Source organism: Thamnophis elegans, chromosome 15 (genome assembly GCF_009769535.1).
Source record: "Thamnophis elegans isolate rThaEle1 chromosome 15, rThaEle1.pri, whole genome shotgun sequence".
NCBI lineage: Eukaryota > Metazoa > Chordata > Lepidosauria > Squamata > Colubridae > Thamnophis > Thamnophis elegans.
Genome location: NC_045555.1, coordinates 18149656 through 18177421, shown reverse-complemented (window position 1 = coordinate 18177421; position 27766 = coordinate 18149656). Strand labels below are relative to the sequence as shown.

At 41.6% G+C, this 27766-nt stretch overlaps 1 protein-coding gene across 1 annotated transcript in view; it reads left to right on the top strand.

The window, feature by feature from the left end:
• Nucleotides 1–27766, top strand: part of PAX2 (paired box 2) — a 150794-nt gene that overhangs the window by 46987 nt on the left and 76041 nt on the right. The window contains 2 exon segments of the mRNA XM_032232084.1: nt 17468–17553; nt 26569–26688. Coding sequence (XP_032087975.1) covers nt 17468–17553; nt 26569–26688 — 206 coding nt within the window.

Below are 27766 nucleotides of genomic sequence, written 5' to 3'. Positions count from 1 at the left end.
CTACCGATTTGCAAATGTGAGCATGCACTCTGGCTTTACTCGCATGCACTGTGTTTCCACATGCGCACTGCCTTTTGTGCATGTACAGTGCTCGCACATTATGGCAGGGCAGGTGGGCGGAGCCTCCTCCAGCCACCGCTACCGGTTCACCCCAACCAGAGAGAACCGGCTGAATACCACCTCTGGATATGATCAGGGAGGAAATCTAATTTGCCTCTCCTATGCTGATTGGTGCAGCATAGACTTGATGATTATCCCTTGTAGTTAGACAGACTCTCTTCTGGACATTCACCATGGTTACTGAAGCCATGTGTTCCTGCATTTTATCATTCATAAAGGCTTCAAATACCACAATATTTTAGAGACCCCAATATAGGATAAGGAAACTGGAACTCTATTCTTGCTAACAGAGGCAATAGAGGGGGTTCACCTTGCTGGAACTTTGGGGGAGAATGACCATGTCATGTTGGAATTCAATATAATGCAAACACAAGCAATAAAACTATAAGCAAATGTTATGTTGGAGTGGGGAGGAGCTAAGATGGAGGGCAGGCAGCAACGGCTGTAAAGAGCTCTTCCAAAAGTTAACAGGTCTTTCTTTTTCATATCTATATATCTATATCTATAATGTGTGTGTGTGTGTACCAGGTTTCCCTGAAAATAAGAGGGTCTTATTTTCTTTTGACCCTCAAAATAAGCGCTTGGCCTTATTTTCGGGGAGGTCTTATTATTTTTGAGGTGCAGGAGGCAGCGAGCATGGTCATCTCATGGCTGCTGCTGTGTTGCAATATTTTCAAGAAGGGCTTATTTTTGGGGGAGGGCTTATTGTAGCACATGTGCTCCAAAGCCCAATTGAGCTTATTATCCAGGGAGGTCTTATTTTCAGGGAAACAGAAAATATATAATATTTTAACTCACTTTTAATCTGCAGCAGACTTTTTACAAAAGCACATATCGTGTGGCTACCAATTTGTTTTAGATACATTTTTAACAATACTACAAGTCAGGATTTTAAAGCTAACTTCAACCAATGTAGAGAGATCTTGGGAATGATTCCATGAAAGAAAATCTTAAAGGTGAAAACAACTCAAGAAGCTTGGTAAACTATGAAAAATATTATTATAAAAACCCAGCCAGCTAAATGCTACTGAAAAGAAAAATAAGAAATCCAAGAAGAAACCAACATGATTGCACCTAAACAGATAAACTGAAAGACAAAAAGGGTTAGTACAAAAAGTGGAAAGAGGGACATATATCTAAGGCAGAACACCAACTTGCAAAGATGGTTGGAAAAGCTGAGGCTTAGAATGAACTAAGACTTGCAAGAAATGTCAAAACCAATAACTAAATTTTCTTTCAACATAGAGAAAACAAAGAAAAAAGTCAAGGAAACAATTGGTCCACTAATGGGAGAAGATGGCAAGCAAGTAATGGGCTGTAGAGAGAAAACAGAACTGCTTAATTCATTCTTTCTATCTGTCATCACACAAAAAGAAAAAAAAATAGCTCAGCCTAAAAACATAACCATAAAAGACAGACTACGAATACAAATTAAAATAAGCAAGAAATTTGTAAGAGAACACCTATCTGCTTAGAGAAGTTCAAATCACCTGATGGATTACACCCCCAGATTTCTGAAGGAGCTGGCAGATGTGATCTCAGAAACATTGAACCATATCTTTCAAAGATCCTGGAGTACTGAACCAAGGAACTACCAGAGGACTAGAAGAGAGGTGATATTGTTCCCATCTTCAAAAAATGGCAAACAAACAAACAAACAAACAGATCCAGGAAACTATAGACCAGTGGTAATCAACCTGGTCCCTACTGCCCACTAGTGGGCATTCCAGCTTTCATGGTGGGTGGTAGGGGTTTGCTGTAACTCTGCTTTATAAATTTTATAAAGTAAAGTTACTTCCTTACTTTATAAATCACCATTACTGTGGAACTGGTGGGCGGTTAGAAAATTTTACTACTAACAGAGATACAAAAGTGGGCAGTAGGTATAAATAGGTTGACTACCCCTGCTATAGACCAATCAGCCTGACATCCACACCTGGTAATATCCTGGAAAATGTAATCAAGCAACAGATCTGTGAATACTTAGAATGAAGCAAAGTTAAAACAAGCAGCCAACATGGGTTTGTCAAAAAGAGTTCATGCCTAACAAATCTTATTTCATTCTTTGACAAAGTGACTAAATTAATGGACCACTGAAATGCTATGGACATAGTATACTTGATTTCAGTACGGCATTTGACAAAGTAGACCTCAACCTACTCCTTGGCAAGCTAGAAAGATGTGGAATAAACAGTATCGCCACCAAATCGATTTGTAACTGGCTGACATCACACTCAATGGGTAATCCTTAATGGAACTACCATATTTGTCGGAGTATAAGATGCACCAGAGTAGGGTGCATCTTATACTCCGACAAATATGGTAGTTCCATTAAGGATTACCAAGGTTTTGAAGAGGCAAATTAAAAAAAAGTAGGTAGGTAGATAGAGGGATAGAGATGGAGAGGGAGAGAAATACAGTAGGTAGGTAGGGTGAGAGAGAAAGTAGGTAGGTAGGTAGGTAGGTAGGTAGGTAGAGGGAGGGAGAGAGAGAGAGCGAGAGCAATACAGTAGGTAGGTAGGGAGAGAGAGAGAGTAGGTAGGTAGGTAGATAGAGGGATAGAGAGAGAGAGAGAAATACAGTAGGGAGGGAGAGAGTAGATAGATAGATAGATAGATAGATAGATAGATAGATAGATAGATAGATAGATAGATAGATGATAGATAGATAGATAGATAGATAGATAGATAGATAGAAAGAAAGAAAGAAAGAAATACAGTAGGTAGGGGGGAGAGAGAGTAGGTAGGTAGGTAGATGTTTCCAGGTGTATTTATCCATGTGCTCAAGAAGGAAATCACTGACAACCTGACTTCTTTCTGCTGGCACAGCACTTGATCAATGTAATTCTCATCAATCACTCTAACTAAAGAGCTTTCTGGAAGGAAAAAAAAAGTTTTTGCACTTTGCAAATCTCCTCAAAACCCATTTCGTGAAAACGGGCCCATTTTTTTTCAAATAAAAGTCATGAATAGCCTTGGGGTGGCTTGCAGAGTGCTCCTAGAGGGGCAAAAATGAGCAAAAAACGGCCTGTTTTTCATGAAAACGGGCCTGTTGTTTGTCAAAAAAAAATTGCATGCATAGCCTTATGGAGGCTTATAGGGTGCTGCTGGAGGCTGGGGGGGGGGGCGAATGGCCCATTTTTAGCTCATTTCTGCCCTTCCCAGCCCCCAGGGGCTCTCTGAAAGCCTTCATAAGGCTATCCATGGCCATTTTGGTGAAGAGGGCGGGGCTTTGATAGGCAAAAAAATGCTGTATTCGATGTATAAGACGCAGCCAGATTTTCAGCCTCTTTTTTGAGGAAAAAAGGTGCTTCTTATACTTTGAAAAAGGAGTAGTACATCTACTTGGAGGGAAGTAACAGTGGGGTACCCCAACATTCTGTTTTAGGTTCAATGCTCTTCAATATCTTCATAAAGAATTTAGATGAAGGAACAGAAGGGGAAGTAATCAAATTTCCAGACAACACTAAGCTGGCAGGTACTGCCAACATCCAGGAAGATAGGTCCATGATCTAGATGGATCTTGACAGACTTGAATACTGGGCCCTATCTAACAAAATGAAATTGAATGGAAAGAAAGAAAAAACAAATGTACAGATAATATATTAGGTGAAATCTGGCTCAATAGCGTGAGAGAGATCTTGGAGTCCTTGTGGATTATCACTTAAGAGCAAGTAGGATGCTGCAGCAGTCAAAAAAGTCAATGCAATCCTAGACTGCATTAATAGAGGGATAGAATCAAGATCACATGAAGTATTAGGACTGCTTTATAATTACCTAATATGACCACATTTGGAATATTGCATCTAGTTTGGTAACTGAATTATAAAAAAGATGTCGACACTCTGGAAAGAGTGCAGAGAAGAGCAGCAAAGATGATTAGGAATCTTGAGATTAAAATGTATGAAGAAGACATTTTGTCCTATTAGCACAAAAATGAGTAGCAGGGAAAGGACGCTACCAGTCTTCCCTTCTGAACTTTTTGTATTCTGCTATAGCAAAATGCCGAACTTCAGCCAAACGCCAAGAAAAACAAAACAAAAACAAAATTTTAATCTCAACTTCCCTTACGCAAACTGAAGTTGAAGGTGAATTCTGCTTCTTGCCAGGGTGGGAGTCTTGGGGTAGAAAAAAGAGAGAGATTTGATTGTTGTGTGAATTTCAGAACAGAATAATAAAACATGACCCATTGATTTGACTGATCCATTGCTCACTGCTCTTCTGAGCCCATTCAGTTGCTTTCCTAATGTTACATGTCGTGCTAGAGTTTGAGAGATAAACTTTCCCTCCCACCTGGAATGGTTTGTGAGGGGCCTACTTTTTGTCTGCTTCGGCTTTCTACACCTCGGCAGCTTTCATTAGTGCTGTTTTTACAGTGCTTCTTACACCTAGTCTGGTACGCATCCACTCACTGGGCCGGCAAGGGGACAGCAGTGCCTGTGGGTACTTGGGAATAGAGATGAAGTCTAACCCATTGACCCCTTGGAATGGGGTGAATCCAGTGCTACTATGCATTGCGTTGTTGTATGCCACCTCCGCAAACGGCAGAAGAGCTGCCCAATTGGTCTGCAACAGGGGTGGGTTTCAACCGGTTCGTGGTTGGTCGGCGAACCCAGAAGTAAGTAACTTCCGGGAACGGCGAAGGGCCCACCCGCCCGCCCACGCTCCTTACCGGTCTTTGAAGGCTTCTGCGCTTTCACGCAGGCTCATGGCACATACAGCGCCTGCGCGATTCTCCGCGAGCAGCTGGATGGCACATACAGCACCTGCGCGAGTCTCCGCGAGCAGCTGGAGCATCGCGCAGGCGCTAAGACGCATGCATGAACTGCACGCGTGCACGAGGACGCCGCCGGCCCCAAACCGTTTGGAACAGGATTAGAAACCCACCCCTGGTCTGCAAGTACCATAACATTTGTTCCGTCTGAGATTCCATCATTAGAAGGTTGTATTTGGGCAGTGCCTTGGCCTGCTTGTGAATCAGGTCACAGTGCTTCCCTTTACCTTCAGTTCCAAGGACTGATAGTTGTAGACCAAATTTATAGGGGTGGGTCAATGTTTGTTGCAGAAATAATAGCTTAACCAAAATGTAGAGATAAACTGTGTCTTCTATTCCAGCTGGGTTATATGTGACTCATCACAAAAAGCAAAGTTAAATACCCCTAGTTTCCTCCAATTTCTAGATTAAATGGCATCATGGGTAAAACCTGATGCCATGAAGTGACTGAACATGATAACATGATTTACAAAATTTACTAGTGGGAGTGGGTAGAGGAAAGTAAACTCATCTAAAGAGACTTGGCTTGGTAAAAGTACTTGTGAAAAAATATTTTGAAATAGCAATTAATTGCAAATTTAGTATGAGCTAATTAGAATAGAAATAGGATAACACTTCAAAACTAATTCAGAGATTCTGAAAAAGATTCAGAGAAGATGACCAATACCATGTTTCCCTAAAAATAAGACAGAGCCTTATTTTCTTTTGACACCTGAAATAAGTGCTTGGCCTTATTTTCGGGGAGGTCTTATTACTTTTGAGATGCAGGAAGCGGTGAGCGTGGTCACCTCATGGCTGCTGCTATGTGGCACTGCTGCAACACAGCCGCTCGTCAGCTGGATGCTTTTCAATCAAAGCACCACTCAGCTGCAGGAGTAAATGGTGGTAGGGAAGGAGTGGGGCGCATGGCACGTCGCTTGACCTGCCACGCTTGTTGCGGTGGCCATTAGTGTGACAAAACTGACATGGTGGCTAGGGTTGTGGCAGCAGCCATTAGGTTTAAATATTTTCGGGAGGGCTTATTTTGGGGAAAACAGGATGTAATAAACAAGGTTGAAGGAGCTGGTATATAGATGACTGGGGAGGCTATGTTGCTGTATTTCAAACACAGAAAGGCAGGTTCCTTCTTGTTCAGAGTATAAGACACAATACATGACCTGTGTTACAGGAAAGCAGATTCTAATAGTGTACTATGTGAGAAAAATAACCCTTCCTAATGGTTTGACAATGGAATTTATTACACAGGAGATAGTTGAGTTACCATTCATTTGATAGGTGCAATTAGGGGCTAGGCAGCCCTCTGTTGGAATGCTTTCATTTCATACTCTGTTGGACATTTAGATAATCTAAATAGTGACGTTTCATGTCAGGGTTCTCTGAACCCAAACTTATATCTACTGATACTTAACATGTGTTTGAAGTGCTGAGAAAGATCCTATGTGGGTTGTGAGCAAATTATCATCTATACACTAAGTTGGCTATACTTTTTTCTCCTGCAAAGATTCAGAGTTGTCTGTCTCAGAGACTGTTGTATGTGTCTTTGGGCTGTAAAATATTGGATTGTCAGAGGAAGCTGAAATTTAATTCATACTTGAGAATAGAATAGAATAACAGAGTTGGATGGGACCTTGGAGGTCTTTTAATCCAACCCACTGCCTAGGCAGGAAACCCTACACCACTTCAGACAAATGGTTATCCAATCTCTTCTTTAAAATGTCCAGTGTTGGAGCATTCACAACTTCTGGAGGCAAGTTGTCCCACTGATTAATTGTTCTCACTGTCAGGAAATTTCTCCTCACTTCTAAGTTGCTTCTCTCCTTGATTAGTTTCCACTCTTGCTTCTTGTTCTACCCTCAGGTGCCCTCTTCTTTGTGGCAACCCCTGAGATATTGGAACACTGCTATCATGTTCACCCCTAGTCCTTCTTTTCATTAAACTAGACCTACCCAGTTCCTACAACCATTCTTCATATGTTTTAGCCTCCAGTCCCCTAATCATCTTTGTTGCTCTTCTCTGCACTCTTTCTAGAGTCTCAACATCTATGTACATGTCATTTACTTCCTACTTTCTGAGAAGATTTATTTAGTGTAGGTCTTGGTCAGAATGCAACTCCAAGTGTCAACTGCTTAGATGAAACTGGAACCAGGAGAACATTTACTGCTCCTTTACACCAATGTGATAAATCAGTGCCTTTTAGTTTCATATTAATTTTTTCTGTCGTGAGAATGTAGTTTTAATCAAGCTGAACTTGGGTTACCTCCATCTCCATGCAAGTCTTTGATGCTTTTAGTTTTGAATGGTTTTATGTTTTATGGGTTGACTTGATTGAATTTTAGATGATAGAGCCACAGAAAGAAAGAGGGTGGCAAAAAAAAAGATTTGTGTGTTTGTGTGTGTGTTTGTGTGTGTGTGTGTGTATTTAAAATTATTTAAAACCCTAACTGTTCAGTTCACACCCTGCTGATGAAAGCCCAGACACACTGGGTAGGCCATGTTGCAAGGATGCCAGACCATCGTGTCCCCAAACAGCTCCTCTATGGTGAGCTGTCTCAAGGAAAGTGATCACACGGGGGGCAAAAGAAGTGATACAAAGACACATTGGAAGCCTCCTTCTAGTCCCTGGGTATCGACACCACCTCCTGGGAAACCCTGGCACAAGATCGACCACCATGGCACACACTGATCTACCAAGGCTGCCAAACATCTGAGGACAGAAGGGCAACCATAGCACAAGAGAAGCAAGCACTCAGCAAAGGCAGAGCTGCAAATGCTACAACAATGGTGCCCACACATGTCTGCTCAACATGTGGCAGAACATTTCATGCCCATATAGGACTTACCAGCCACCTGTGGACACATTGTGCACAGCCCACAACCTGTTAGATGTCAAGGTCCTCTTTGAACACGATGGACGAACATCATTTAAAAGTAGAAGTAGATGCAGATTATTGCCCATTGAGAGATCAAAATGAAGACCATGGGGTCAGGAGTTGGGAAACTGGCTCATAACATGCTATATTTTCTGGAGGCTTGTAAAAGTTGAGTAGCAAGTCTATGCAAAGCTTTCAGAAGACATGTTTCACAATACCCAGAAGTGCATACCACGGGCCATCTTGAACCGTGAAAGCAGCTGGACCCTTTGGAGGGCTTGGGCAGCTGCGCTGGAAATAGCTTTAGCTGTCTTTTCAGAAAACAAGCACTATTCTCAAGATTAAAGGTAAAGGTAAAGGTTCTCCAGCCATTCCCGACTCTAGGGGGCAGTGCTCATCTCCATTTCAAAGCCAAAAAACCAGTGCTGTCCAAAGAAATATGGTGATGTGGACGACATGACTAAATACCAAAGGCACACGGAACTGTGTTACCTTCCCATCAAAGGGGGTCCCTATTTTTCTACTTGCATTTTTACGTGCTTTCGAACTGCTAGGTTGGCAGAAACTGGGACAAGTAACAGGAGCTCACTCCATTACGCGGTGCTAGGCATTCAAACTGCCGAACTGCCGGCCTTTCTGATTGACAAGCTCAGCATCTTAGCCCCTGAGCCACCACGTCTCTTGCCATTCTTGAGATGAACTGAGTTTCAATTAAGTTGCAAGGGTTACGTCTGTTGACCAGAGCTTAGTTGAGTGACCCCCAGCATTGTTGGAATTTACATTGGTCCCAAAGGAAACACTTTTAATTGTGCATTAACTAAGGTAGTCAAGAGGTTTCAGAACTCATTCATTACCACGAGCATATTATTATATAATAACAGAATGTTCTATAAAGGATAGGCTTAATTCAGAAGCCCTCAGGCAGGTTTTGGATGCACAGACTGATGAATAGATACATTTATACTAAGTATACATACATTATATTGTTGTATTGATTTTTGAAAAGTTCCAGGTCTGACAAGCTGTAATGAGATTTTCGAACTTTGGGCTGTGATCAATGAAAGGAATATTATTGGCCTGCAGAATTGATATAAGCCCTCTCTGTGGATTGCTCCGCTCCCAGGCTGCTCCAGCCCCCCACATATAGGATTCCATCAGACACTTAACCTCTTTTACGGTGTCATCAGGCTAAAAGGAATCTAATAGTGACACAGGACTTGTGCGTATCTCTCCGGCACTATTGCTTTCCTGTCACAAATAATTTATAGCTTTCTATTTCCATTCCTTTTCCTGCACCCCATCACTGCTTCCTGGGGCTGCTGCAGGAGGGGGGCATGAGTAGAGATGCGGGATCAATATGCTCATACATGCAGAACCTTATAGTGCAGCCTGGCAGCGGAACAATGGTGAAATTTGTCCTTTCCTACTTTCAGTAAAGAATAGCTCTAGAACGTACCTCCACTACATGCTTCGTGTTACCTCAAAGCAGAGGTGAGTTGCTATCGGTTCGCATGAGCTGGTGGTGGTTTTTTGGCCTGGGTCACAGGCTAGCCATGCCCCCAAACCGGTTCCCTGGCTGCTGCTGGCATTGTCGGCATGGTTTATTTTGTCCATTTTTAATGTTCTGCCCATGCGCAGGACATTTTACAAGCAACTCTGCATGCACGCAAAGCGAACTGGTAGTAATGCTGGCAGCAAGCCACCCCTGCCTCAAAGCTACAGTGGAGGGGACATTTCCCCTGTGCTCTACCATAAGGTCCTTCCTTAGGTTGAGTGTCTCCAGCAGGATGTGAAAACCAGATACTCCTGAAGAAGTCATATGGACTTAATAACCATGGCTTCTCACTGTGGTCTGCTGTTTTGAAACAAGGTGCCTCTGAGTGTTGACGTTCATTTCATTATGCTGAACAGATGTTTTAAATTGTATTAGTGGAGACAAGTTACGGATTTTCTTTGTAAACACTCAAATATTGGCCATTTGTACCTCTAATAAATGCAATAGTACTGTATTTTTCAAAGACACATCAGAGTATAAGATGCACCAAGGTTTTCAAGAGGCAAATTTTAAAAAAGGTAGGTAGGTAGATAGAGGGATAGAGAGGGAGAGAAATACAGTAGGTAGGGAGGGAGAGAGAGGAGTTAAGTAGGTAGGTAGATAAAATGATAGAGAGAGAGAGAGAGAGAAATACAGTAGATAGGTAGGGAAAGAGAGAGAGAGTAGGTAGGTTGGTAGGTAGAAGGATAGAGAGAGAGAAATAGAGAGAGAAATACAGTATAGAGAGAGAGAGGGAGGGAAGGAGGGAGGGAGGGAGAGAGAGAGAGAGAGAAATACAGTAAGTAGGTAGGGAGAGAGAGTAGGTAGGTAGATAGATGTTTCCAGGTGTATTTATCCATGTGCTGGAGAAGGAAATCTCTGACAATCTGCAGTACCTAAGACTTTATTTCTGCTGGCACAGTACTTGATCGATGTAATTCTCATCAATCAAAAGGAAAAAAAGGGTTTGCACTCTGCAAACCTCCCCAAAACGGCTGGTTTTTCATGAAAATGGGCCCGTTTTTTAAAGGCATGAATAGCCTTGGGGGGGGGGGGGCTTGCAGAGTGCTCCTGCGAGAGGCAAAAATATGCAAAAAATGGCCCATTTTTCACAAAAACAGCCCCTTTTTGTCAATTTTGTTTTGCATGCATAGCCTAATGGAGGCTTATAGAGTGCTGCTGGGACCTGGGGGGGGGGAAGGGCCCGTTCTTTGCTCATTTCTGCCCTCCCCAGCCCCCAGAAGCTCTTTGAAAGCCTCCATAAGGATATGCACGGCCATTTTGGTGAAGGGGGTGGGGTTTCAGGAGGCAACAAATTCTGTATTCTACGTATAAGACACACCCAGATTTTCAGCCTCTTTTTTGAGGAAAAAAGTTGCATTTTATAATCTGAAAAATACGGTAACTATGCTTTCTGAAAAGAAATATTTCTTTTGTGAGTTAGATTTGCAAAGAATTTAACACGCTTCAGATTCCTTTACTTTTTAAAAGATTAATTGTTAATTATTGCATGCTTACTCCTAAAGTTACAATCTCTCTCCTTCCTTCCTTCCTTCCTTCCTTCCTTCCTTCCTTCCTTCCCTTCTTCTTCTTCTTCTTCCTCCTCCTCTTCTTTCTTCTTTCATGTGTGTGTGTGTGTGTGTGTGTGTTCCAGCATCTCTGGAACACCTCGAGCATTTTCAACCAGTTAGTACACAGATGGCTTATTCTCTGGAAACAAATACTATGGGGGAAAGACACCCCTAACACCCCATGGGGTTTGTGTTCTGTTAAGATACACCCTGTTGTACCTTAAAATGGCTTCTACCATACTGCTGTAAAATGGCTTCTACTGTACAGCGCTGTGGAGTTGCCGTGGTAACAGCTTCACAGTACTCCACAAGGAGGCTTCTTCTGGTAAGGGGGAAAATCCAACATTAGAAATTGCGGTGACGTTCATGAAAGGAGGGTTGGGATAAATAAATACCTGGGCAGCACCCAATTATTCTAAGTGGCTTGGTGATTCCCAGAATGGATCTTAAACCCTAGGGTTTAAACCATTTCTTATCGATTCTTTGATTATCTATTTGTTTGTTTGTTTGTTTGTTTGTTTGTCAAACATGTACAGGATAGCAGGTATAAATATGAACATGGACATAAAACAAAGGAAATGAATACAAGTAAATTGGGATAGTAGGACAGGGACAGTAGCCACGCTGGTGCCCTTATGCACGCCCCCTTTATGGACTTCTTAGGAATGGGGTGAGGTCCATGATAGACAGCTTGAGATTGAAGCTGTGAGGGTTTGAAGCTGTAACAATGTAATCAGGTAGAACATTCCAGACCTTAGTTGTGACACATTAGTTGTGCCTTGGAACAGTTATTTCCTTAAGGCCAGGCCATTAGCCAGTTTGTGATCCTCTTTTGCTCTCTTTCCAGGTCTTTCTGTATGTTTAAATTAGTGTGAGAATACCAGGTTAGTTTATGAGTGGTATTGGCCCCCAAACGGTATTCACTGTCCTGTGAAATCTTGGGGAATAAATATTAAACCATATCGTTATTTAAAATTTCATTATTGATGATCAATGTAGTTAAAGGATTTGTTTTATTAGTGCTAAAAATTTATCTTGTCAGTGTAGTGCAGGGGTGTTAAACTCAAGGTCCGCAGGCCGGATGTGGCCCACAGGGTGCTTAGATCTGGTCCACAGGGCCATCCTGGAAACAATGAATGACTGGCCCATGGTGCTTCAGCCAAAACACAGATCAGGAGGATCGTGTGTGGTTCTCCCAGGCTCCATTTTTGCTGGCAGAGGGCTGCAGAGGCCTTCACAGCTGAAATCAAAGCCCAAGAGGGCTGCATGCGGCCCTCCCGGGCTCCATTTTCATTGGCAGAGGGCTGCAGCAGGCCGTCACAGCCAAAATGGGCTGCATGTGGACTTACCGGGCTCTGTTTCCACCGGCAGAGAGCTGCAGGATGTCAAACTGACCACGCCCATGCCAGCCACGCCCACTGCCCTTTCCCCAAGGTCAAATACAACCCTGATGAGGCTCTTAATGAAATTGAGTTTGAAATCGAGCTTATCTATTCTATAGATTTGTAGAAGCCTGTGAGGATTTTTCCAGGGAGAGGAAAAATTGCAGTGCTGAAGCTAGTTTCTTCAGAGTCACTGACAGGCAGCGTACAAGTTGAATATATCATAATGATGAAGATGCACATAACAACACGAAATCATGGATGCTAGTTCCTAGCTCTGATTGGCCTTCATATGAATCAAGTTCTTCCAAAAAATCTAGGATGTTGTAATGTATCTGAGTAGTATATGAGTCACGGTGGTGCAGTGGTTTGAGTGCAGTACTGCAGGCTACTTCTGCTGGCTGTCGGCTGCCTGCAATTTGGCAGTTCAAATCTCACCAGGCTCAAGGTCTACTCAGCCTTCCATCCTTTCAATGAGTCACCTTGAGACCTCCTACAACATATTCCTGCTAATGATTAAAATGCTCAAGAATTCCAGGTTGTTTTAAACAAATATATCCTGGTGAACGGATAACAATTTATTTTAAATCCAGATGAAATGGATTAAAAAAAGTCAGATGAAAGAATTCCTAACTGATCTGAGTATCATTTTGGAGAGAAATGCAGAATACAACAAATCTGCTGAGTAAGCTAGAAGTTGAAGTCCACCCATCTGTAGGACACAAATTGAGAAAGTTACCTCCAAGACCATCTTCACTTTCACCAATTTTTCAGGCACTTATGAATTTTTCGAGCTTTTGATTTTCCATACAGTATGTATTTCTCTTTCTGCAGAGAATGGAAACAGAGAAAGATAAGCCCAATGCCTCTGCCTAAACCACAGGGGTAACATGGCTGTGAGTTGTAATGCTAGTGTCAGGCCTGTAAGCCATCTTGGGCATTAGATCTTCAGGCTTGCCACATTTAGTCTGTGGGAAACTGGGAAGGAGGGATTGTTTGGAGCTGGGGAGAGATATATAGTCATAATAATGTTCCTTTCTCAGAGAGTCAAGGGCAATTTGTCCTGCACCTGGAAGGGCATGACTAGGAGGTATCTCCAGTTGGGATGGTGCCTCATTGGGCCATGTGATGACATGTGGGTGCTGGGTAGGTGCTTGGACTTTATTTTGGGTGGAGAAAACCTGGAAGCTTTCAGATTCGGGCTTTCCCAGATGTGCCAATATGACATCGCTAATAAAATGGAACTTTGAGGAATTTCAAGTCTCGGAATCTTCAGTCATTGGGGATGTTATATGGAAACCTGACAGCTAGTTGTAGGTCATGAGAAAAAGGTTGAGATGGTGGAAGGGCATAGGGATATAAATTGTAATAGTAATGATGTCAATGATTGTGATTTTCTTTTTTTGGTGACGAACATCTTTGCAGACAGAGAAGAAAAAATAGTTGACATGCTCAGATGAGAGTGTCAAACAGAGGTGGTATTCAGCAAGTTCTGACCAGTTCTGGAGAACCAGTAGTTCGGAATTTTGAGTACTTCGGAGAGCCAGTAAATATCACCTCTGGCTGGCCCCGCCCCATCTATTGTCTGCCTCCCAAGTCCCAGCTGATCGGGAGGAAATGGGGATTTTGCAGTAACCTTCCCCTGGAGTGAGGTGGAAATGGAGATTTTACAGTATCCTTCCCTGCCACGCCCACCAAGCCGTGCCATGCCCACCAAGCCACACCCACAGAACCGATAGTAAAAAAAATTGAATCCCACCACTGGTGCCAAATATGAGTTTTAAAATATATTTATTGTATTTATTTACTAAGGCTTCTATGTCATTTTAATCAACCAAGACTCAGTGGCTTACAAAACCCTAAACAATAAGAGATTTAAAAACAATAATTTCTATCCATTAAAAAGAAAAAAAAAGACAATTACAATTAAAATCTACCAGAGCGTGAGTATCCATTTGGAGAAAATCAAACAGTGTGAGAGGATTTAATGGAGAAACTGTTACTAAGCATGAATGGACAGGGAAAGAGACTATATCCACACATTCAATTATCATTGAAATGATATTTTTCAAGCATGGGGCAATAAGCATGGCGGCACTGCAGCTGGCACCTCCATCTTTTTTTCATCAGTGCATACATTCATGCACAAATTCTGAAATGATGTGGTAGGTTAGTAGATCAGTAGCTTCCAAATAGCTATTTCTTTTTAGGAACAGATTTCTGATCTGATTGAGCTCAGGGGTAAACAGAGGTTCTACATATTGTAGAATCAAAGAATTGGAAGATGTCTGACAGCTCTACCCATCTGTTCCATGTAAGATCTGCAAAATATGTTAGTCAGATGGCTATGGTGGAAGATCTGCAGTTAAGGTGAATATGCTACTTTGTGAGGTACCTCTTTCACTTTATCAGAGTCACTTATAGAGATGGATGGATGGATGGCTATAGAAATCAAATGCATTTATAAATAAATAAACTGGCACTTTTATTTTCAGAAAATTCATTTAAATAATGTAACCTAAATTTACTTTCCTGGAATTTTTGATCCTGCCTACTGAAGCAAGAGAGAACAATACCCCTCCTCTTTCATTTGACATTCCTTCAGATAACTTAAAAAATACCTGCTTTTTGACACCTCCCCCCCCCCCTTGCTCTTCTTTCTTACAAGGTTTAGGTTGGTTTGGCATGAACTGTTCTTGATAAACTCATGCAGGCCCCTGCCATATTATGCATGCTTTACTAAGGCCATACAAACCAACTGCTTAAAAACTGTCCCACCCTTTTGTCTAGAATCACTTTCAAGCTGTCGAATCTGCCATCTCTTGGGTCTCTTTCCTGTTTTTGAAATATAAGCAACATTTGCCTTTCTCCAAATCTCATATCCAGAAACCAGGAAATCCTGCTTTCTAGCTAATATAAATCGCACGTCACAGCTGATCATCGGATATACCAGTTCGCCTGAACTGGAAGCATTTTTTTTGTTTGGGCGAACCGGTCCGAACTGGTAGCATTTCACCCCGGTCCATCCTCCATGGTTTCTTACAGAAAGGAGCTTTGGATAACATCCTCAGGTTCCTTCTATAAAATTGAATGTAGATCTATGTGGCTTAATAAGATTGTGTTGTCAAGTAACAAGAGATAGAGTGAAGACGGAAATAAAGGAACATAGGTTAAATTGCCATACATACACGCCAGTTGCCAAAGGTCCAAACTTTGATTGTGTGGCTATGTGGATGCTGCAACAGTTGTAAGTGTGAAAAATGGTCATAGGTCACTTTTTTCAGTGTCGTTGTAACTTCAAATTGTCACTAAACAAACGGTTGTAAGCCAAGAATGCCCTTGAGGCTTTTTTGGAAACTACTACTAGTTTCACAGGGATAGGGTGGTTCAGTGGCTAAGATGCTGAGCTTGTCGATCAGAAAGGTCAGCAGTTTGGTGGTTTGAATCCCTAGCGCCGCATAATGGAGTGAGCTCCCATTATTCATCACAGCTCCTGCCAACCTAGCAGTTCAAAAGCATGTAAAAAATGCAAGTAGAAAAATAGGAACTACCTTTGGTGGGAAAAGCATTCCATGTGCCTTTGGCGTTTAGTCATGCTGTCCACATGACCACAGAGATGTCTTCAGACAGCGCTGTCTCTTTGGCTTTGAAATGGAGATGAGCACCGCCCCCTAGAGTCGGGAACGACTTGCACATATGTGCGAGGGAAACCTTTACCTTTACCTTACAGTTAGTTCAGAATGCAGCCGCCTCCTGCGTGTTGGCAGATGCTCAATGCTGATGATCATATTACACCAAGGCTGCATTCAAGGAGCAAGATCTTATTTCTCTAGGATGGCCTGGGCTCACTGAAATGGGAAGAATTAGTAAATCAGAAACTAGTAAAAACTGAATTATTCCAGGAGGCTTTGGAAGTATGAATGTCATAATCAGGTCCTTTGATTTAATCGCTTGCTTTCCCCCCCATTGTGAATATGTCATATGCTATATCTTTGTAGAATGCTAAGTCACAATATTTGATGGTATATAAATATAATAAATAAAAAAATAAGTGATGTGAAAAGCTAAAATATCAAAAAGAAACGTATGAACCAATGTATAGGCATAGTGGAAACAAGGCTGGGTAAGAAGACTGCTAAGTTATGGAGGGTTATGGTGCATAATGTCAGCGTAAATTAAATTTAGACGCATATCATTTTCTCTTATCTCTCACATTCAACTTTTTTTTTGCTAATTAGTTCCTATTGTTTTCATTTTATATAATATTGCATACTCCAAAAAAACCTATGTAATGGGTATCTGGGTATCTATGAATCTTTCTTTAGCTGATGTCAGGTTGACTCCTTTTTTGCAATTTGCTTCATAATTTGTTTTGAAAATAATTTGTGCAGAGGGGCTCCATCAGGGGTGAAATCCAGCAGATTCTGACAGATTCTGGAGAACCGGTAGCAGAAATTTTGAGTAGTTCGGAGAACCGGTAGCGGAAATTTTGAGTCGTTCGGAGAACCAGCAAATGCCACCTCTGGCTGGCACCAGAATGGGGTGGGAATGGTGATTTTGCAGTTTCCTTTCCCTGCCACGCCCACCAAACCACACCCACCAAACCACACCATGCCCACCAAGCCTCAGAACCGGCAGTAAAATAATTTGAATTTCGCCACTGGGCTCCAGGGTTCTCTCCTAGGTGAACCAGCAAGGAATATGGATGCCTGCTGTTAATCAGTTATTAAGGATTAAAACATTAAATTTATTTATAAAAATGATTTACTTATAATTACAAAATATTTCTAAAATGTTTCAGATGATCAGAGGTTCTTTAGATACTCTGCAATTTCTTGGTCTTATAATAGTTGTGTTACTATTGTTATCAGAGGTGGTATTCAGCCAGTTTAGACCGGTTCACTTGAATCGGTAGTGGAAATCGCCCACCTACCCTGGCTCTATGCCATCCTATTTAGGCACGTTTTCAAGCTGCGCACATGCATGCAAGCCACATGCACAATCAAAGCACGTGCATGGAAGGCCGAGCACATGCACAGATGGGCATGTGCGATCACATTTGTGAACTGGTAGGGAAAGTAAATGCATACCACCCCTTATTGATATCACTATTATTTTAATCAATATAGGCCATTGTGCATGGATCAACATAAAATCAAATATTTTATTTGCAGTGCCTATCTCAGACTAATGTGCTGTGTTGTGTTATGGCGACAGGATCATCAGAACCAAAGTACAACAGCCTTTCCACCCAACACCGGATGGAAGCGGAACAGGGGTAACTGCACCTGGACATACTATAGGTAAGAGGAAAGTTGTTTAGGTAACATTAAAAAAAAAATCATGAAAGCATCATTAATACCAAAGAAGGCTCTAGTTGGACTTAATTAGCATATGGCGTCTAGTTGGATTGATGCCAGCTGAATTAGATTCAGATCTGAAACCACTGAAAATTTTATGAATGAATGTAACATTTAGCCAAATAAATCTTTTTGATGAAATGCTAAGCTAAGCTAAAATATTGTGCGTTATGCAGGGCACCCCCTTGAGCAACAACTGATGCACTGTTCCATAATCTTATTGGAGCTTATTTATGTAAATCAAAGAGCGCTTCTGTATTAATGGTGTTTGTTGATGCTCCACATACTATCTTATATGTACTTTATCCAGGAGTGGGATTCAAAAGTTTTAGCAACGGTTATCTGCATGGTTGCTATGTGGGCATGGCCTACTCAGCCTCCTGCACATGATTGTGGGGGTGTTTTCACCCTCCCCAGGCTTCAGAGGCTTTCCTCGAGCCTCCGGGAGGGCAAAATAGCCTCCCCTGGAGGCCCTCTGGAGGCTGGAAACAGGCCCATTTTCAGACTTCCAGAACTTCCGGGAGGCCCATATTTTGCCCTCCCAGAGCCTCTGCGCAGGCCCTGCCATTACCTAGCATCCAAAGCTGGTGGTGTGAAGACTCCTGGGAGGAGAGGGGAGGGGTAGGGGGGCAGCCAGTCCTTGCAACTACCGGTTTGGTGAACCAGATGTAAAATTAGCATCCAGTTCACTCGAACCGGCTGAATCCCACCCCTCATTTTACCCATATGATTGTTGCCCACAATTATTTCTAGGTTTTACAGCCGAGAAATAATTATCCCTACTTTCTGAATAAGAGTGACAGGGATCAATGGAGGCTCTGATAGAGTTACTATTCCAAGGATCAAAATAAAATCCTAATTTATATGTAACGAACCCCCACCGTTGTTCCTGTTAAGAAAATATTTATTTTCATCAAAGAATCAGAGTTTCTGCCAGCTGCATTTCTACCCCAATTTTTCCTTCTTCATCTGCATCCCTTATTTTTGAGGCTGGTGTATGAGAAAATATGCATCTGAAATAATGGTGGATAACAGATGGCTTGTTTTTGAGGCCCTGGAGTCATTTGCAGTTGTGATTGCTAGGAATTTGTTGCATAGTTTGTGAAAGTACATAAAAATGTATTAGAAACTTTAAAACAATCAGCTTTAATTTTCCCTATATGAGAGATTGCAACCCATGTGAGTCAATAATCCTTATCTGATGTAGCCTTCAGCCACCAGAAATTATTCACCTATTCCCCACATCCAGACAGAGATTTGAATGTCAAACCCAATAACAGCATGATACATGATATGCGTCATAGCAATAGTCATAGCACTTAGACTTATTTATCACTTCACAGTGCTTTACTGCCCTCTCTAAACAGTTTACAGAGATAGCCTATTTTCCCCAACAATCTGGGTCCTCATTTTACCCACCTCGGAAGGGTGGAAGGCTGAATCAACCTTGAGCCTGGTGAGATTCGATCTGCCAAACTTCTGGCAGCCAGTGATCAGCAGAAGTAGCCTGCAGTACTGCACTCTAACCACTGCACCACTGTGGCTCTTAATATACATAAAATATACATAAAACAGCATGGTTTGCATGCCAGTGATCAGTAGATCACATGATATGCATGCTGGTGATCAGCAAATCACATGGTTTACATGCCAGTGATCAGCAGATCACATGTTTGCATGCCAGTGATCAGTAGATCACATGGTTTGCATGCCAGTGATCAGCAGATCACATCGTTTACATGCCGGTGATCAGTAGATCACATGGTTTGCATGCTGGTGATCAGCAAATCACATGGTTTGCATGCTGGTGATCAGCAAATCACATGGTTTGCATGCCAGTGATTGGCATCCCATGATCAGCAGAAGTAGTCTGCAGTACTGCACTCTAACCACTGCCCCACTGTGGCTATTAATGTACATAAAATATACATAAAGCAGCATGGTTTGCATGAAAATCTACAATAGTTCTTGATTTATATATCACAAGTAGAAGCTGGCTTCAGTTTTTCTGTACTTGCTAGGGCACTGGACCTTTCCAAACAAAACTCCTCTCCAAAATTTGTTGCTGAGAAGATTTGCTTCTCTATCATCTTGGTACTCATTTCTTGCCATGCTTTTATTTAAATGATTATAAACGTGCCTACCTAAAACGGGGGAAAAACAAATTAAATGAAAAGGTAGCATAGCACTTCTTAAAAGGAGAGAGAATCTTTAACGAATATCCCACAATTTTAAGTTTAAGTTTAAGTTTAAACTTTAAGAAGACTAAATTAAGAGGACTGGGCCGAGGTCGCACAGTGGTTAGAGTGCAGTACTGAAGGCTACTTCAGCTGACTGCTAGCTGCAGTTTCGCAGTTCATATCTCACCAGCTCAAGGTTGACTCAGCCTTCTATCTTTCCGAGGTGGGTAAGATGAGGATCCAGATTGCTGGGAGCAATAGGCTGACTCTGTATCCCGCTTAGAGAGGGCTGTAAAAGCACTATGAAGCGATATATAAGTCTAAATGCTATTGCTATTCATGTAAATATGTATACTCGACAGGCACTAGCAGAGGACTACACTGTATAATAATTGGATTTGTATCAGATTTCCATTAATTTACAACCTATCTAATTTGTTAAAAAATTTTGAAACAGGAAAATATATTTGATTTTGATTCATATGAATAGTGCATGTGCTTCCCATTGGGTTTTGCCACTGTGTTGAATATACAGGTAGATGACCACAATGACTTATAATCATAACTGACCCCAAAATTTCCACTGCTAAGCAAGACAGTTGTTAAGTTGAGTTTGGCCCCATTTTACCATTTTTGACCACCATTGTTAAACAAATCACTGCAATGTTAAGTGAGTCATGTGGTCATTAAGTAAATCTGGATTTTCCCATTAACATTGCTACTTGGAAGATGGCTGAGAAGATTACAAACAACGATCCCATGATCCGAGATGGTGCCACTGTCATTAATATATGTCAAACGCCAGAATTTTGATCACTTGATCATGGGGCGGGCACAATGGTGATAAGCATAAAGAATGATCATAAGTCATTTTTTTTCAGTGCCGTTGTAATCTTGAATGATCAATAAATGAATGTTTGTAAGTTGAAGACTATTTGTACATGTGTTTCCTAAAAATCATATTTTATGGCATTAAAATGCCATAACAGTGGGATTCTTATAAATAAAACTTAGGTAATGCCAGAAAGAAGGAAAGGTTTTACAGCCAATATTTGCAGAAGAGCAGAGGTGGTATTCAGCCGGTTTGTACTGGTTTGTCCAAACCGGTGGTGGAAATCGCGCCCACCTGCCTTGGCTCCATGAAGTCCTATTTAGCCACATTTTCAAGCTGCATGCATGTATGCAAGCCACATGCAGGATTAAAGCGCATGTGTGGAAGGCTGATCACATGCATCGACATGCATGCTCGCATTTGCGAACCACTAGGGAAAGTAAGTGAATACCACCCCTGCAGAAGAGCCAACATAAACAGTAATACAGCTCTCTGAAAATGAAATACTGTAAGCCATGAGGAAACCCTGCAACCAAATTCACAATTTAGTGCAGGAATTCCAACTCCGAGTTTCCTAGTCCACAAGATTACATCAAGGAAATAACTGAAATAAATTGTTATTTGTTTCAAGTCAATATTCAACACATTTGGATTTTTAAATCTTTTTAAAAGATAAATCACATCAGAAAATGGGGCTGGAAATTAATATATGATATTTTTGGCATTAAATCAGGGGTGGGTTGCTACCGGCAATACTTCTGGTTCAGCGTGCAGATTTTTTGTGCGCACACACATTTGCACCTAAAAAGGTCTGAGAATGCGCATAATGTTAGAAAGGGGGAAAAATTTTTTGCAATGAAGATTGTTCTGTGCATGCGCAGAACCAAAAATCAAGATGGCGCCGGTGCCGATAGAACCGATTCGGGGGTGTGGCAGGCCAAGTTACTACCTACTCAGCCAAACCGGTCCGAACCAGTAGGAACACACCTCTGCATTAAATGTATCGTATTTAAGGAGATGTAATCTTGAATAAAGGATAATCTTTGAATTGCTTAGTAATGTACTTATTAAAAAGAACATAGACCATAGAATAACACAATTGGAAGGGACCTTGGAGGTTCTCTAGTCCAACCCTCTGCTTGAGCAGGAGACCTATACCATTTCAGTCATTTTTTGAAAGCCTCCAGTGATGGCTTACTCACAAATTCTGAAGGCAAACTATTCCATTGGTTGATTGTGGTCACTATTAGGAATGACTTCCTAATGGTGACTTAAATATTCTTTTTCTTCTTTGACATTCTATACTTCCAAACAAGAAGTGGGTCATGCTCTAAAACTGGCACTTTTTAGTATTTTTTGACTCTTGGTGCATTAATAAAAACAAAGAATTATTTCAAACAGATTGTGTGACAATCCTCACTATTTCCTAAGGCAGTTGAAATAGATATACACCTGGCTCAAAAAAACAACAACAGAATAACAGAGTTGGAAGGGATCTCAGAGGTCTTCTAGTCCAAACCCCTGCTCAAGCAGGAGACCCTATACCATTGTGGACAAATAGCTGTTCAATCTCTGCTTAAAAGCTTCCAGTTATGAAGCATCCACAACTTCTGGAGGCAAGCCATTCTGCTGATTAATTGTTCTCACTGTCAGGAATTTTTTCCTTAGTTCTGGGTTGGATTTCTCCTTCATAAGTTGTCATCCATTACTTCTTGTCCTGTATTCAGGTGCTTTGGAGAATACATTGATCCCTTCTTCTCTGGGACAGCCTCTCAAATTTAGGAAGACTGCTATCAGGTTATCCCTAGTGCTTCTCTTCATTAAACTAAACTTACTTACTTCCTGCAAACATGCATTGTATGTTTCAACTTCTATCCCCCTAATCACCAATGGTCGCCCTCAAAAAGTATTCACCAATGCTCATCATCAAAACTAAGAATAGTATCAAGAGGGATATCATAAAATTCAATGCTGGGAATGCTTCTTTTTTTTTAGCAGACTTGGATAAATACATAGGAATGCTTATGTTTTTGAAAGGGTACAGCAGTAGATAGAACATTTCCACAAAAACCTAAATAACTATGAAATTTAATAGAGACAAAGGCAAAATTCTTCACTGGAGGCAGAAATCGAGCCAAGAGCTATAAGGTGTTGATTTCTGACTAGGTCATAGCTGTTGCAGAAAAGCTGTTGGAAATGTAACTGACAAATTGAATATGACTCAACAGCTTAATATGAATGCAAAAAAAAAAGCAAATACAGTTTTATATTAACAAAATATATATTTTCTAAAACACAGGAAGTTATTTTTCCATTTCATTCTGTATTGGCTCACACTGCATCTGATTTTTGTATTAAATCTTAGACACCACGCGGTGAAGCAATAAAGAAACATGGAATTCAGATAGACAAGACAGATGAATAGGAACTAGTCTAGAAGAGAGATCTAGAAGAGGAAACCAGAAATAGTTAGCTCTGAGAAGATTGATGAATGATCTGATGACACTCTTTAAATACTGTAAAGGATATCAAAAGGCTAAGACAGATTGGTGTTACTGAAAAAGAAATGCTGGTAGTACCTTCTCCAACTATTTTTCAATGTTGCTTGAAAAAAGTGCTACCAGATTTCTTTTGCCACCATAGACTAATATGGTTCTATATTTCTGTACCTGCAGTTCAAGAGGAGGAAGCTAGATTATATAGAATTATATAGATTATATAGAAGTAAAGCAGTGATAGGTTCTGGCCAGCACTACTGCCGGTTTTCTCGTGTGTGCACTTCACTTGTTCTGCGCATGTGCAGAACTGAAGAACAAGACAGCATTGATGATGCCAACCAGGGAACCTGTTTGGAGGTGTGGAAGCCCTGGGTTGCTGCCGGTTCCAGCAACCCAGGCTGCCAAACCACTATTGGTTCATCTGAACTGGTCTGAACCAGTAGGAACCCACCTGTGAAGTAAAGGATAAAAGGACACAGTGGCTCAGTGGCTAAGATGCTGAACTTGTTGATCAGAAAGGTTGGCAGTTCGATGGTTCGAATCCCTAGCGCCGTGTAATGGAGTGAGCCCCTATTATTTGTCCCAGCATTCCATGCACCTTTGGCATTTAATCATACTGGCCACATGACCACGGAGACATCTTTGGACAGCGCTGGCTCTTTGGCTTTGAAATGGAGATGAGCACCGCCCCCTAGAGTTGGGAACAACTAGCACATATGTGCGAGGGGGAACCTTTACCTTTACTTTACCTTTAATGGCTAAACAGCCCTTGTTCTGAAATGCTTTAATGTAGATTCCTGCCCAGAGAATGATTGAATTTGGAGATCTTATTGGCTTGCTCCAAGTCTATAGATTGACCAGAAATACTTTCTGAAGCTGGGCCAGATAAATATACTGTAATGTAGATGAAGCTTCTCTTCATAGCAAAGGGCTACTTTAGTTCCTGAATCCTTTCCTTCTATCATTCTATAGAAGTTAAAATTGTTAAAATTCTGGCTTTGAAGAATAATATTTTTCACATGAATAGCACAATCTATTATTGCAGGACATCTATCAACTATTATTTTTTGTAAGACATGTCTGTGTTGACTGCATTAAAAGGAAACAGCACAATGCAAAGAGAAATGTAACAGGTTCTAGAAACAAAATTATTAGCTCAAGGAAGCGATATAAATCCCAATAGATTTTAAGCAATTAGGTCTTCACCAGGAAGCTGACAGAAAAAAAGTTATCTCACATTTATTGTAAGTTTAGCTACCCCTGTAGAAGCCAGTAGGTCAGTCGCTCAATTTAGGGATGGTCATCTAAGAAATTGTAACGGATGTGGATAATTTTTTTCCCTGGCAGTCCTTTGATGAAAATTGAAGGACTTGAAAGACTTCCTTTGTATCATTTGGCCTAAAATATTGTCTCTTGGCAGTGTTTGGGTTGCATTCTCTCCAGTGGTGGGTTTCTATTTATTTTACTACCAGTTCCGATGATCACACATCGCACAGCTGATTTTCAGAACTTTTTTTTTACTTTTTAAGCATTTTTTAAATATTAAAAAATATTAAAAATATCCCATTACTTGTCCCAGCTTCTGCCAACCTAGCAGTTCCAAAGCAGGTAAAAATGCAAGTAGAAAAATAGGGGCAAAAGTCTCTGATGATTTGATAGGTTAATTTAGGATTACTTAAACAGCATTTCATGAAGACTTGGAGCTCTTACAATACAAGCTCTTGCCCAAGGCAGAAGAATTAATTCCATCCCAGACAAATGGCTGCATAATCTTTTGTTGCTGGAAGTTTTCAAGAAAACATAGGAAACATTTGTCCAGGATGGAATAAGGTCTTGGGCAGGGTGTTAGACTGGAAGACTTTTAAGGACCCTTCAAGCCATATGATTCTGTGATTCTTTGGTTCTATGATTTGTTTGAAAAAGAACTCTATTACAATAAATGGACTGAAACAGTGGTCACCAACCTGTGGTCCGTGGATCACTGGGGGTCTGCGAGAAAATTTTGGTGGTCCACAGAAAAAATAATTGCATTTTTTATATTGTAGTATATTATTTATCTTTTTAAAAAATTAATATTAGTGGTCCATGGTGTTGTAATATAGTTCCTTGTGTAGGCGTAGCGGTCACCCATGGCCCAGTTCATACCAGGGCATGCAGAGCCACGCTGAACCACACAGGAGAAAACAAACTCCTAAAACCCCATAACATCCTGATAGTTCATAACATAACATCCTGAGATGTGCCCTACCAATGACGCCCAGGATTTGACCATATATAGACAGAACTTCCCTGAGCAGTAGATTAGAAATTGTACTTTTACAGGCTGTTTTTAATCACATGCTATTGCTCCTCTTGCCTTTGTCCTATCTCAATAAAAGGGGCTCTCAGATCCCCAATCTGGGTCGCTCCATCCCGAGAAAGATTGTGTCCTGTCTTTTCTCCACATTGGCCTCATGGACGAACCACGGGAACGTTACACCATGGGAGTTAAAATTATGAATTTAGTGGTCCCTGAGGTCTGAAAGTTTGGTGACCCCTGGACTATAGCCTGTTTCCCTGAAAATAAGACCTCCTCAGATAATAAGCCCAATCGGGCTTTTGAGCTCATGTGCTAAAATAAGCCCTCCTTGAAAATATTGCAACACAGCATCAGCCATGAAGTGACCTCAAAAATAATAAGACCTCCCTGAAAATAAGGCCAAGCTCTTATTTCAGGGGTCAAAAGAAAATAAGACCCTATCTTATTTTCAGGGAAACACAGTAATATTACGATGAAGCTACAGTACAAAGCTAATTAGGAATACAGTGGAAGTACATGTTCACCCATGCTCTCCCACAATTCTGGCCCTCAAATGGCTTTCTGCCTTTTTGTATCTCTCTCCCCCATCCCCAATGACAAATCTTACAGCTGGAAAATAGGGCTGGAAGGAGGCATCATCCCACCAGCAGCCAAGTTTCGGTTCCAGTTGCAAATACCCACATCAGATAAGCCAAGTTTAGTAATGGAGTTTCCCATTACTAAATTCTAGTTAGATTTGGAAATATTAAGATAGGCAATGTAAGGCACAGAGGCATTTTTTGAAAGTGATTCACAATTGGTGACACTCTTAAGCCTGGGGTGGTATTCACTTACCTTCGCTACCAGTTCGCAAATGTGAGCACGCTCACTCGTGCGCTCATTCCGCTCATGCTTGCCACCTTTGCACATGCACAGGTCCCATCAAAAATGGGACGTGATGACGTGCAGGCAGGTGGAAAGATCCTCCCTCTGCTGCCGCTACCGGTGCGCCCGAACCGGTGCGAACCGGCTGAAGCACATATTTCTGGATCTTGGCTTAACTGGAACTGGTCTCTTGGCAAAGGTCTTAAATGAGGTTGGGGATATATGTCACTTCCTAGCTGTTGGCTCCTACTCTTCTGAGCCCTTTTCCTTTCTCATTTTGTCCAGTTCCCAGTACAGCTTCCCCTCCTGTCTCCAGTGCCTCCAATGATCCAGTGGGCTCCTACTCCATTAATGGGATTCTGGGGATTCCTCGATCAAATGGTGAGAAGAGGAAACGTGACGAAGGTAGGGGAAAGTGTTTTTCTCCTTTATTGGTTCGCTTCACTTCACTCCTTTGGGAAAGTAATTGGAACCCTAATAAGTGCTGTGATCCACTGGTGGCCTGTGGAGCTGGTGGCAGAGTCAAACAGTGAGGAGGTTGGGGAGGAACATGGGCCAGTCCTTGAGTCTGGGGAAGGCTCGGATGAGGGCTCTGTGTCAGAGACAGAGAGGGGGCCAGGGCCATCTGGGAGTTATGTGCTGCATCCGGTGCCTCCGGAGTCAGACATCAGCAAGTCAGAGGAACAGGGGGAACCTGTTCCCAGTGCTGCATGCGCAGAGCTGCCAGAAGGCAAAAACAGTTAAAACAAAAGGGATGACTTGGGAGTAAGGCTTGGAGGTGATTGTCCCCTCCCATAGAACGTAAAGGAGAGGAGCAAAGGGTCATGAGCCTTTGCAGGAAGCAACTTTGTTCGTGGTGGTTTAATTCTGAAGCTCCATTTTGACTCTTTGCTCCATGTGGCCTTGCCAAGCTAATTGCCAATTAGGTCTTTGGCAGCATTTCAGGGAAGATAAAGGTGGGTGCTTGTCAGCCTTATTCCGAAAGACTTTGGCAGAGCACTATCCGACTCATAACGGGCTGTGAATGAACCTAATTCACAACCTTTGAAATAAAAAACGGTTTTGGGGACTAAGCATGTGCTTTTTACTGTATCAGGAAGCCTAGGTCAGCACAATAAGCTGAGAAACTATTTAAAATAAAGTAGGAAAGCATTTGAGTATCATAATCCAGAATACTTTTTGAAAGCAAGTCTCACTGAGTGGAGCAGTCAGAATGCAGCTGTAAGCATGGCTAGGCAATTGTACATGTGGATAAAGGCTCCTATCAAAGCAATTTTATTTCTGCTGGAACTGCAGGTAGTCCTGGATTTATGACCACAGTTGAGCCCAAATTTCCTTTGCTAAGCAAGACGTTTGTGAAGTGGATTTTGGCCCATTTTATGACCTTTCTTGCCACAGCTGTTAAGTGAATCACTGCAGTTGCTAAGTTAGTAACACAATGGTTAAGTGAATCTCACTTCCTCATAGAGTTTGCTTGTCAGAG